Source organism: Leptodactylus fuscus, chromosome 3 (genome assembly GCF_031893055.1).
Source record: "Leptodactylus fuscus isolate aLepFus1 chromosome 3, aLepFus1.hap2, whole genome shotgun sequence".
Lineage (NCBI taxonomy): Eukaryota > Metazoa > Chordata > Amphibia > Anura > Leptodactylidae > Leptodactylus > Leptodactylus fuscus.
The window spans coordinates 68,739,862-68,753,869 of NC_134267.1; the positions used below are offsets into that span (position 1 = coordinate 68,739,862).

The 14,008-nt window shown below is 41.7% G+C and overlaps 1 protein-coding gene across 8 annotated transcripts in view; it reads right to left on the reverse strand.

Annotated features, from left to right (window-relative positions):
• Nucleotides 1-11,183, reverse strand: part of ARID1B (AT-rich interaction domain 1B) — a 311,032-nt gene extending 299,849 nt beyond the window's left edge. For all 8 annotated transcript variants that reach the window (XM_075267670.1, XM_075267667.1, XM_075267671.1 and 5 more), the window contains exon 1: nucleotides 9,045-11,183. In XM_075267670.1, the coding sequence (XP_075123771.1) occupies nucleotides 9,045-10,595 (1,551 nt within the window). In that variant the 5' untranslated portion in view covers nucleotides 10,596-11,183. The remainder of the gene's footprint in view (nucleotides 1-9,044) is intronic.
• Nucleotides 11,184-14,008: the final 2,825 nt, after the last annotated feature.

The window sequence follows — 14,008 nt, forward strand, 5'->3', positions numbered from 1 at the left end:
GTTTGGAGAAGGACCAATCCGTCCCAGCAAGACTGTGTCTCGGTGCACAAAGCAAGGTCCATAGAGGCATAGTAGCACAAATTAAGGTGAAAGAACTTGAAAGAAATAGAACAAGTCTTCTTTAGACTGAGCCACACAATGAGGAAAAGCTGCATTTCTTGCTGCAGTTTTTTGAGCCAAAGCCGGGAGTAGATTTAGCAGAAGAAGTATGAGTTCCCTATCTATTTCCCATTCTGCTGTATATTTTTTTTAAAAAAAGTATTTGATCTTTGGCAAAGTACACGAGCAAAGCTCATTATGGATTAACACATAACAATGGTCAGGATGAAGCAGCTGAACACCTTAGAGGGAGGCACTTACTAGCATGGACATCTATCTGCATGTCAAAGGATGACACACTGGATGTCTGGCGCAACACTTTGTGCTCTGGCATTTTTACTATAGAGTACTACCCATGGTGTAAAACCTTAGCTGCACAGGGCCATACCATGGAAAGTGCTTAGCCAAACCCTGACCATAGCACAACACCCAGATGTCTATGAGGAGAAACGCCTACTATTTAATATTACATGGCAGGGTCAATGAGACGTCAGCAGAAACACAGTAAATAGTGATTAGATCGATAGATAGATAGATAGATAGATAGATAGATAGATAGATAGATAGATAGATAGGATTTGAACATGCACAAGGATATGTTTATTGGGTAAAACTGTACAATCGAAAAGAGGCTTTAGTACCCTGTTCATCTGCCTCTAGCCTGGATTTAAAGTAATATATGGTTCAGAATGAAGGTTTCATATAGTATCCTGTGCACATTTGCCCACAGATGTTGCAGATGGGCCTGCAGATCCTGAAAACTCAAAAGGTTAATGCAGCTGGCAACCCAGCTGGTCCCAAAAATGCTTGATGTGCAATAAATCTGACCACCAGGCAAGCCAAGGAAACATTACAATATGGTGGAGACATTTGCTGTGTGGCAAAGATTATCCTGCTGAAAATGCCAGTGGGAAGCCCTGCCATGACCAACACATATGACCACAGTGTGTCCTGTACATATCGCTTAGCTTTTAGTGTTTATGGTATCACTACGAGCAGTGACCAAATGCCATATGCGATGGCTCCCCAGATCACCACACCAGCAACCTAGAGCAGTGTGTTACTCGACAGCAAAGACACGACAGTCACTAGGAATTATGCCGTTTCAGTCCAGGTTTCTTGTTCACTACACTACTGCAAATTAAGGCAAAAGCCGTTGCCTGTTATTGACAGAACAAGTAATGGGGCTTTGACACAAATTTCCTTTTCCTACGAAGCAGCAGGAAATGATCTGGGCTGGCTGAGAGAGGGATGTATAATAAAAATGCCACCAGTGTCTGGATGGTGGAAACTGCTTGTGCTTGTTGGTGGATCAAATGATCTTCTCTACCAGTGGTGTGTCTGGGCCATCCGCATCCTGTCTGCAATGTGTGCATGCCGTCACATACGAGGTGTTGAGAACAATGGCTAACAGTTAGGTCAGAATTGGCATAGATGGCTACATTCATTGGTTCACAAAGTTCACTGAATCATCTCTTAAAGTTTGTCAATTGGCAAAAATGTCTCCTACAGTGTCTAGAAGTCAACGCTCTCTTTTATACAAATTCAATGGCTTTTGAATGTATAAGAGGATCTGCTTATGACTGACCATGGCTGTCAACCATTTATAAAGGAGTGCGAGTTGTTGGTGGTTTGAACTACTGACTCCACAGCCCTGTAGACTTGACCTATAATGCCTATAACGATTTGCGTATCTGCCTGCCCTGTATTACGGCATTTTTAATACAGATGACCTATCCCTAAGGTAGGACATCATTTTTTGGATCGGTTCGGGTGTTGGACCCAGACCAATCAGCTGATGTGGCTATCAGACGCAGATCTCCTTTAGTGGCGGTACAGTAACTACAGCCCTGCTCATTGAATAGGATCAGTTCAGGGGTCCAGGTGGCAAACCAACCAATTTTATCCTGTGGATAGGTCAACTGTATCAAAAATGTATAAATCCTGGACAACTACTTTAAGGTGAAAACATGGGGGTTGGTTACTCCACCTATACATAGAATTTACCAGGGTGTCCAATATCCTTTTAATCCCATCACTGAATAAGTTATTTTGACAATACTGTAAGCAGTCTACAAACAAGGGATACATAATATTTATGCACTACCGCGCTACAAAACTTCCCACTTCTCTAGGCTGAGCTCATAGTAGATCCCCTGCAATAGGACATGTGAGGAAGGGGGAAAAAAACAATCCTTTCCCTTCTCAGCTATGAATAGGAAGTAATAGGGAGCAGTCCCATTCTTCCCCAAGTTAGGAGGAAGGGAGTTAGTGGTGTTGCCAGAAAGAGGACTTTGTGTCAGCAGTAGTCAGCCCCAGTGTTGTTCTGTAGTCAGAAAACAGGAGTAATGTCTGTTCATTTTTGAGGATGTTTGTGCAAGAAGAGATTGTGAGCCTGAAATAGTGAAATGGACTCCATAGCTGCAACCATGCCTGCTAGCCACTGATCCATTGTATGGATTAAGAATGCCATTTGCCTGTTCTTTTGCAAGTAAAAACGTTGGGGCAGTCTGCATAGCTCCAGAACTGGCAAAGACAGGCCGTGTACCTGAGGGGAAAATGTATGCCAGCTCATAGCTTTCTGGTGTAAAATGATGGTAAATCTAGCACCCGATGAAAACTGGCATACAAGGCATAGTAAATCTGGGCCACCGAGTTGTTACTTCCACATAACCTAATCGTGCACTTGCCATAAAGGGAATTCCACCCACCAGTATGACATGAGGAATACGACAACCATGGTCATACACTCTGAAGGTCATCTGTGCACCTTACCAGATGTGAGGAGTAATAGAGGGTCTGATAGAAATCACTACCACCAACCCAGCTACTTAATCCCCAAGGAAATCTGTGAGCAGTGGTAAACCAAAGGAAGACCACATTTAATAGAAAAAAAAAAATCCTCATGCCTCTAGCAAAAAAATTACAGTCTTACCTGTCAAATATACTCTCTCCCCCTATATAAGACACACCTGGTTTTGGCTATAAAAGCAGCACACAAAACCTGTAAGTGTAAATGTACCTTTATCTCTTACTCAGCAGAATCATAGATATATTCATCCATGTTTGATGCTTCATTTTTGTATAATAAATTGTACATGGATAAGTTTATTTTATAAAACAAACAAAAAAAAAACCCCAACTGTATGGTCACAGTTGGAAATGATCCTATCAAATGATCCTATCAAAATGTGAAACTGGCACTTAAGATTAGAGGCATAGACAGGTTAACAACATAGTCCAGTACGCTGTACATAAGTATAAAAGTTGAATCTACGTGCAGCATTTGGTCATAGATCTAAATCTTTAAAAAATGAAATCCTGCAAGGGTTTCTTCTCTGGTAATGAATAGGTTAATCCTCTGGTTAATGGCTTAAATTGAGATCTTTCTTTGCGGTGTATAGCCAGATGGGGTGCTGCTGCTCCTGAATCTCGCCTTCTCCAGTATTATCTCTATGCATTCCATTTGAATCCAATTTCCTTTTATTACCTCTGCCCAGGTCAGGGATGAATGGCTGTCAGATTCGCAGTGGAATAAAAAGAAAGGAGAAAAAAAAAAAAAAAAAACCCTCTCTTCCTGAGGCAGCTAGTTTCAATTCAAACAGACACATGGCTAATCTGCATATGTGAAGGTCATGGCAATCCAGTGGAAGAGGTTAAGACTGGAGCAGCTCCGGTAGAAATAAATAAATAGCAAAACTGATGAATAAGAAAGCGAAAGCGAACTATTTTTGGCTCAGTGGCTGACAAGAGAAAATTTACGTGCACATATTTCTGGGTAATACACACATAAATATACATAGCTTATGCATTTATGGACAAATGTCAGGAGCTCATTTAAAAGCAAATGGAAAAATTAAGAATTTGTATTACAAAACAAGGGCTTGGGTAAGTTTTTTTTTTTTCCAGCCTATTTCTATATCACGGACTATATAATGCAGAGAATAAAATCAAATGCTTTGGGAATAGTAAGGTAAGGATCATACGTGTATAGTGATCATACATGTATAGTGAGCATGTTATGATTTATAACAGCCCAGATTAAACTGTAGAGAATACAGTGCACTTATGGATGCTGTAAAACTACATTAAATACTGCAAAATTCAAGCACTATTGAACCTCATGTATGAAAACCAATGCCCATTACATATGTTTTTTATTTCCCAACTTTCCAGCGATGGTCAAAATCCTTTATATTATGCAGTTCCCGCCCCTTTGTACTAATTTCACCTGCAGACTACATTTTATATAATTACATTAGAGAAAAAAACGTGCAGGGGGCAGAGCAGAAAAGAACACAGCAGTACCGCATAATAAATCAAGGAAACGTTAGCAAAATGAAAAAAATATAAGAAATATCGTGAAATACACACACTACATACAGTTAAATATACAGTTATACATCCACATCCATTTATAAATCACGCCCACACGTGTATATATTTTTATACACATTCATTTTCATGCATGTTCCACATAGCTCAAAAATATTCTAATGTATACACTGGGGGGGGGGTGTTAGTTTTTTTTTTGTTTTTTTGTCCAGATAGACGTTCAAATCCAGAGTGAAATTACCAGCAGAAAGCAATTGTGACACAACGTGACCCCAAAAACTATGTGGTATATAAAAAAGGGGCTAAAGGTTTATAAGTCTCTAGCCTCAGCTTAAATCTATAAGTATCCAGTCACACATACAGTATAATTCAGTCACTCTATTAACCTTTAGCAATGGCTTGCATGGGGCTAACTCTGGTGAATGTCCAAACTAACTTCACAAAGCAAATAGTGGAAACGTTACAATTGAAGATTATCAATACCATTATAAATCAAGTTATTTAAATAATTTTACACTGTGTATGTAACATGACCAAAACATACATAATAAAGCCTGACACATCTGACCATACTGACCATACTATGGATCTATAATAATGACTTGTAGTCTCATAATTTACCTACTAGGACTTTTTTTTTTATATTTAAGATTTAGATTGATATCAGTTTTATAAGACAGTCATTTTCCACCGCATGGAGAAATATGGAGGTAAAATGATAGTGGAACCACCATACAGTGACACACAAAAAGGTGTTATGGATTAATAAGTCTTTATGAATGCTGATAATATAGACCTACAGAGCTGTAATGTATATACCATACATTTGTAGCTAGTTTTGTTAGATATGGTAAATAGACCCCAGAAAATGCTTGGTGCTAATAGGATGTATCAAATAGGAATATTTGCCTACTTCATACATACATACATACATAAATGAAATGTTTATATACACAAACACAACCCAATCAATGTGATTTTTGTCCTTGCAGATCCACATACATTGTTTTATAATCAATATTTGCACTAATAAAACAATATAAAGTCTATTGGCCAAAAATACACAGCACAAAGAGCACTAGAAAGAGAGAAGTCACATAACATTAGACAAAGAGTGAATAAGGGAAGTGTGATTCATGTATGCAGAGAAGGAAATATAGAAAGAAGGGGGGAGGAGTAAACATACACTTTTTATGAAAAAAGGAAAAAACTAAAACATGAGAGATGGTCACAAATCTAAGGAAAACATTCATTTGTGAAAATATAGCACAGACAGACATAAAATGTGTATACACAGTGCAGACAGAGAAAGAGAAGAAAAACACCCACACACTCGACCAGACAAGGCAGAATGGAGAAACCGAAGAAAAGAAACAAACAAACATGAGAAACAAAAGCAACATAAAGGCCTCGAAAAAAGGAAAACCTGAACAAGGACAAAAAGCATGAGAAGTATACAGCACAAAGAGTCATGGATGCTGACAAATACAGGTCAGAGACTCCACTGAGATACTGAGTAGCATAATGTACATATAAAGGCAAAAAGAAAAAGCCTAACAACCACAGGCATTTTCATTGTATTGTGAGTCACAGCACCAGACAAACATATGAACCTGATACATTCTACAGTGTCAGCGTCAATAATACATGGCAAGTAATGCAGAGTATTATGGTAATGGCTGGAGAATAACTCAGAATCAGGCATTAAAACACAAGCCAAAGAATGTACAGTATAGGGGAACACATGGAATCTATGGCGTGCCCTGGTCTTTAAAAATGGGGCAGTTTTGTGAATCTTATCTTTTTCTTATTTAAATGGGCAAAACAGGCACCTTAATCTGCGGATAAGTTAACGTAACATGCTCAAGAAGTGACAATTGCCTAAAACATTATATTAACATAAAATAAAATAAAATAAGAAAACATGTGATTCACTAAACACCACTAAATACTGCCTTCTGATTTATACTCACAGTCAAGCATGTAAAGAATCAATACACTCGGCACCGATTATGAACAGTACTTTGAGTCTAGAAAATAAGATCAAGAAAAAAAAAATCCAAACACACACCAATACAGTGTGCAGACACTAAAAATGGAGAATTAAGGTTAAAAAGACCGATGTTCAATGCCTAATTCACACAGTGCAGTTCTGATGAGTTTTTGTTTTTGCACTGTGTGAATAAGGCCTTAAAAAAATACCACAGCCTCATGCTGTTATAAAACGCATAACTGCTGCACTACTGCAGTGAGTGACCTAGTATAGGGAAAACCACAAATCTGCTAGGCCTTCACTGCGTGTTATGTGGTGTATCTATAAAACACACGGATCATTCATTGTCCTGGATCAAACCTGAACTCAACAGCAAGATTACACGGCATGGAAGCAAAGGTGAAAAATCACACACCTCTGCTATACAGGTATAGCCATTCTGAATATTGCTAACGGTAATGACGGCAATGAATCTTGATTCCTCGTAGAGAATACTGCTGAATTAATCACCAAAATTAGACACCATAGCAAATGTGTGTGTGTGTGTGTATATATATATATATACACACACACATACATACACACACACAGATACACACACACAAATATATATATATATATATATATATATATATATATATATATATATATATATATATATATATATCGTGCTATGTTCCATTATAGCTCTCTCTATCCTCTCAAAAACACTAGCAGCCAAAATGTGCCATATTATAAATTCATACAAATGAATAAAGGGCATTTTAGTATCTGAGGACCAAACAAATCCCATATACATAGGTCAGATTTATATAACGTACATTAGGCATATATACAGAAAATAAGATTTCGATGTATAGTCAAGCTAAGTCAATATATACCGACACTTTCCAATATGTATACATTGAGTAATAGTGGAAATCCTATGTATGAATGTGGTTATCGATTACAATATGCAGCATGTTCCATGAAAACAAGCAGCTGTCTCTGGAATGGTACATACTACCAAAGATCAATGCCAGGCTTCTCAATCTATTCACCATACATTTTAACCCTTCTAAATGTTCCATATTACGGACACATGTTTTGCCATATAAAATTGTATGCAAAGTAAAATATTTTCTATGGCCAGAGGGTGCACATTGGTAATACAACTAAAAGCCAAAGACAAAATAAAGGCTTACAAAACAATCTACAAATATGATTCACTAGACACCAAGTTAGCAAAAAGGAATTGAAATTGCATTGCACCCTGTAAGGGTTAATGCTGCTGCCCCTTAAAAATCCATACACACTGGTTGTGAGCAGAACAGATTAAAATATTAAATCAAAGAGTGAAAAGGGGCATATTATTGTGATAGAATACATATTATGGTGAGAACACTAGGCCTTCTTCCTCGCAAAACCCCACCCTAGATAAAAATCCTATAATAATAAATAATATCTAATCTAATATGAATTAGGTGCTAAAAGAATAAGCATTTTACCTAAACAACAGCAAGATCTAACACACAGGAAAAATATACAGTGGGGTTAAGTCAAAGATTCCCAGGGGTCTGACTGTATATAGACACATACATGGAGAAGAGCTCTGCCTTCTATGTACATTTACATGTATGTATGTATGTGTATCGAGTATATGTTATTTTCTCATTAGCTGTATATCTGTATGGTAATGCAGTGAGCATGTAAGCAGACATAGCCGCCCTGCTATTATTATTTGTGGCAGAGAATATTTGTGACTGTACTGTTCAGCAATTCTATTTACATCAGCGCAGCTAAATGCCCAATGGTGAGAGGGGAGCCAATCAGATGGCAGATTAGATGTCAACTCGGAGGCAGCTGTCTGGAGACTATTACAGCCAGTTTACCTCCACAATTCAAATTCCAAACCTTGCAAAGGAGATCAAGTCACTCTTTAGACTCAAGCTGCCAGTAAGCCGTATAGCTGGGATCCAGCACAACCCGCACCCACAAACCTCAGAAATCCCCTACAAAGACCATTAATAGATCATTGCACAAAGGTTAACCAACCTATATACTCCACTATACAAATAGGATATATGTAGGAAAACAGAGACAGGCCACGGTCTATGCCGAACGACACACAGCCATCTCCAAGCCTCCAAGAAGATGGATCATAATAAAACCATTGTAATGACGGGAATAAATAACAACTTACTACCCACTAAGCCATACATTAGCTGATTTAGTAGTCAATATCGGGTCATCATGCAGAGGAGGATACAACAAGATATATAACTACTAAATGAGGAAGATTAGGGAAATATGTTTATGTAACGTACTCATCGGAGAGAATACTGCATTGTATACTTTGAACAATACACAAGGTATACAATCAATAGTATGCCCAACAGATACAGGGTGCTGGAGGAGATGTAGAGGACATGGGCCCTTTTACTTATTTGTATGGGTTAATGAAGAGAATGTGTTCTCCTAGAACAAGGACAAGGCTGCACAACCTCCCCCAGCAGCAGAGAAATGGCTGCAGCCCTTTATAAGGAAATAAAGTGTATGGGACATGCAGCTCCACAGCTCAGCACTTCTAGCATAAACTACTCACGGATTTGCTATCAATACTAGGATTTGGTGTTACCTGGGATCTGCTGATGGCTTGTCCAGTGCTGCCAGGGCTCATAGCTGGGTGATTTCTTTGTTGTGCTCCCCAGCTTGTGTTTGCAGCTCCATACTGGGACCCTATGTCTTTGCCCATCCCCATGCTCCCTGGCTGTTGCTGACTCCCCTGGGTGCTTGAAGCCTGTTGTTGGAGGGCACTGGGGGTGCTGTAGTCAGAATAGCTTCCTCCATAACTCCTCATCATAGGGCTTGGAGATGTCAGGAGCTGGTTGAGAGTAGGGGTGGCCCCTGAAGGGTGCTGGTTTTGTCCCTGATAGCGATGGAAGCTCCCTACATTGGAAGCACTGGGTGTTTTACCATGGTTGGCACCCCTCTCCCCTAGCATCATGGTGCTGTTGTTATTTGGGGTGCTGGAGCTACTCTGTCTTGGGGAGCTCAGTACCCCATATGCAGAGGCTGAGCTGCCATAGCCCCCAGCCCCTCCTCCTGCAGCAGCGGCCCTGCTGTATCCCTGGTAGTGGTCATACTGGCTACTGCCATAGCCTTCATGGGAGTTCTGTATGGGGTCCATATTGCTGCTGGGGGCCGCAGATCCAGAGTGCATCATGCCTATACCCGGGCTTTGTTGTCTGCCATGTTGATCAAAGCAAGGCCCTGCTCTGTTTGCTGATGCACTGCCATAATAATTATTAAACTCAGTCGAGGAGGAAGAAGAGGAGGATGATGAAGAAGAGGAGGATGATCCAGCGTTGCCACCAATGTTATTATTGCTGCTGCTTCCTTGTTGTTGTGCCCCTGGCAGCATGGCATGCTCATACCGGCTGCCCATGGGCTCCCCAGCCATCATCTTTCCCTGCAGCTCGTCCTCTTCTCCTGCCTTGCCCGTCCTCCTGGGCTGGGGGTCGCCCTGGTCCTTCCCTGCTGTAGCAGCATTATTGCAGCCCTCTTCTCCCCCAGCAGACTGCTGATTCTCCATGTCTGATGCCTCACTGCTGCTGCTGCCTCCTCCAGGGCTGCTGCCTTTATTCGGCGGTGCTGGCTGCTGCTGCTGCTGGGGAGGATGGCTGGGATGGTGGGGAGGGTGCTGCTGCAGATGCTGGGGTGCATGGTGATGGGCATGGTGATGAAGTGGGTTAGCAATAGGTACATGATAATCCCCACTACTAGTGTTCTTCAACTTGTGATTGGGGACAGTGGCAGCCATCTCCATAGGCTGATATTGGGGGGAGGTTGCCAGGCTCCTGCCATCCTTCAGTCCTGTATCTGAGCTGCTGTTATTATTGTTAGTATTATTACTAGATGATAATGAAGTGGCATTGGCCATGTTCACTTCATGGTGGTGATGATGATGGAGAAGGTGGTGGTGGTGCAGGAGGTTATGGTGGTGGAGGTGATCCACATTATTGTTGTTAGGAGATCCATCTCCTAGTCCAGGTATAGATCCAGAGCCTGCCCCTGCGCCCCCAGGGTTTAGGTCTTGACTGAGCCCAGGAATAGTCTGGTTTTTCCCCTTATTGTTGGCATTGGTGGTCGGAGCAGCAGCTGAAACCACTTGCGCTGCCATGATCATTGCAACATCTCAGTCAATGCTAGACAGCACTCCACAGTATGCAGGAAGAAGAAAATCACAGCACAATACACAAACAGCAGCAAATACCAAGAAGAATGTCCCAAACAATCAATGCCGAGTCCCACTCAAGTGCATGCTCCTCCGGTGCTCGCTTCATACACTCGCCATTGATCCTCAGGACTTCATGATGAAACTTTCCCAGCTCAGAACCCGGATATAGCTAGATACACGGCTGGCTGCAGCTATGTGGCCCAGCATGGCTTGTGAGAAGCTCTAGCAACCATTATCCACTTCTTTCTGATTACAGGACACATGGAAAACCCGGACTGGATCCTGCTCGTCTACAGCTGCTGGAGCTGGGAAGATCAGGCTCTCCAACAGCAGAAGTGGTCAAAAACAAGCAATGCCCTGGTGCCTGTCACAAGCTGCCAGTCTTCCCTTGTCCCAACTCCACACATGCAATGGGGCAGCTGCTAGGGACATGTGATTGGGGTGAACCTCAGCTCCCCTGCCTGCTCTCTCTCTCCTCCACCCCCTCCCTTCCCAGTGAAACAACAGGAGGAGGAGTGGTTGCAGTCTGCAAGAGGAGAAGGCTTGTGGGAGGGAAAGCTGGGCCATCAGTTAACCCCCTGTGTGCTGGAGTGCACTGCTCTATAGTGACAGAGACTTCTTACACTGCATCAGGGTCACCGCTATTATTAATACACCCCTTAGTGCAAAACTATAACTATTATGCAATGTGTTAAAAAGTAGAAATGATCCACTGCATGAAAGGACGTGCCTCTCTATTCATTGTTAAGTGTGTTTTACATTCAATTAGCTGTCAATGATTTCTGGGTTACAGTAAGTAATACAATATTTTTAGTTTCACTATAAGTGTCAGATAAACATGGAGATTACTCATAACAATGCCAGAAACCTTGCACTAAAAAAACCAGAGCCACAATATTAATAAGTATCACAGTGAATTTCCACGCCTGTGTCGCTGTATATCTCCAGATTACACAATGGCGCTTAATATTTGGTCACAAAAATGGCAGCGACGATTCAAAGGTTTTAGACTATATATTTTAAAAATTGTGTTTATTAATCATAGATTCAATAATTATTAATGATCATTAATGGGTCACAAAGAGTAAAGCCACACATAGCAAGCCCTATTAGGCCAAGGCTGTAACATGCCATTTTACTGGAAATCAGCACAATTTCATCTGCTTAATCTGAACAAGAGCAAAGCTATGAGGCTGTGAATCCTGAGAGGCCCAAAGGCCTCCTTATGACATAACAAAACCGCGCACCGACACACATGGTAAGTGGGGGGCACCATTACATTGGGGCTCAGGAGCTTCAAGTTATGGCTCTGGTAACAAACATTAACTATGAATTTTTGGCTAGATTGAAGGTATAGCATATTACATTGCAGCAACCACATAAGTAGTGACGAGAACAGAATAAGATCCCATTCAGTGATGCCCTTCTTGCTTTATTAGGCTAAGGCCCCACGCAGTAGATAATTGCTGCAAAAAGACACTGAAGAAAATATCATGACAGAAATGCATTATGGATATTTAACGTTTTTATTATTATTATTATTATTAATAATAATCATATGATACATTTTATTTATACAGTGACAACATATTCCACAGCACTGTACAATTTGTAGGGTTCAAGTACAGATTAAAAGATATATTACAAAGAAATAGCCACTTCACACAATGGGACTGAGGGCCCTGCTCACAAGAGCTTACAATCTATGAGGTAGAGGGGGTGACACAAGAGGTAGCAGGGGCTGCATGAGAGGTAGCATTGCTTATACAATGGTCAGACAATTTTGTAATAGAGGTGACTGTCATTACACAAACATAAAACTGTATGAGCCGTCACCAGTCGTGTCCTTTAACATGTGGATGGTGCCTGGACATATAAAGTTAGTCTCAAACGGCATCATATCCTGTGGGGTAATGTGGGAGCAGGAACAGAGGAGGGTTTGTTTCAGGGATTCTAATTATGGTATGGAAAGGTTTACATTAAGAATTGTGATAGGCCTGTCTGAAAAGATGTGTTTTTAGTTTGTGCTTGAAGCTGTAGAAATTGGAAGTTAATCTGATTGTCCAGGATAGAGCATTCCAGAGAAGTGGTGCAACTCAGGAGAACGTTAATATTCACAGAATATTAAACGCTGCGGACTTTCTGCTTCTATTATACCTATAGGGAAAACACAACGTTTCCGTAGGTACAGTTGACATGCTATCAGGGGCATAACTACCATAGAGGCAGCGGAGGCGGCTGCCACAGGGCCCGGGCCATTAGAGGGCCCGGTAACAGCCACTACCGCTGCGTTTTTTTTGTTTTTTTTTAAATTGGCCGTTACGGGCCCTATTCACTTGCCGATCCTGGCTGGGCCGGGATCGGTAAGTGAACCGCGGGCCCCACAGATACTATCATTATACTCGGGGGTCTTTGCAGACCCCCGAGTATAATGATCGGCGGATCGGGAGAGGTAAGGAACATAACCAACAGTGTTACTTACCTCTCCACGATCCTGCCAGGTCTACTTTCTGAGGTCTCTGATGTCACATGAACCCGGCCTGCATCCTGGGTCATGTGACGTCTGACGTCATTTCATAAGGACGCCAGCGGAGAAGGCAGCGGAGAAGACAGCGTGGGAGCCGGAGACAGGTAAGAAACAGTAATTTTTTATGTTTTTATTCCCCCGGGTCTCCGATTATTATCCTCTGGGGTCTGAAAAGACCCCAGAGTATAATAATTGTTTGTGGGTGTCCACTATAGGGTATAATACTGTGTGCAGGGGCCACTATGGGCTATAATACTGTGTGCAGGGGACACTATGGGGGATAATACTGTGTGCAGGGGCCAGTAAGGGACATAATACTGTGTGCAGGGGCCAGTAAGGGACATAATACTGTGTGCAGGGGCCAGTAAGGGACATAATACTGTGTGCAGGGGCCACTATGGGGGAGAATACTGTGTGCAGGAGCCACTATGGGAGATAATACTGTGTGCAGGGGCCACTATGGGAGATAATACTGTGAGCAGGGGCCACTATGGGGGATAATACTGTGTGCAGGGGCCACTATGGGATATAATACTGTGTGCAGGGGCCACTAAGGGACATAATACTGTGTGCAGGGGGTAGTAAGGGACATAATACTGTGTGCAGGGGCCACTATGGGGGAGAATACTGTGTGCAGGGGCCACTATGGGGCATAATACTGTGTGCAGGAGCCACTATGGGAGATAATACTGTGTGCAGGGGCCACTATGGGGGATAATACTGTGAGCAGGGGCCACTATGGGGGATAATACTGTGTGCAGGAGCCACTATGGGATATAATACTGTGTTCAGGGGCCACTAAGGGACATAATACTGTGTGCAGGGGTCACTATGG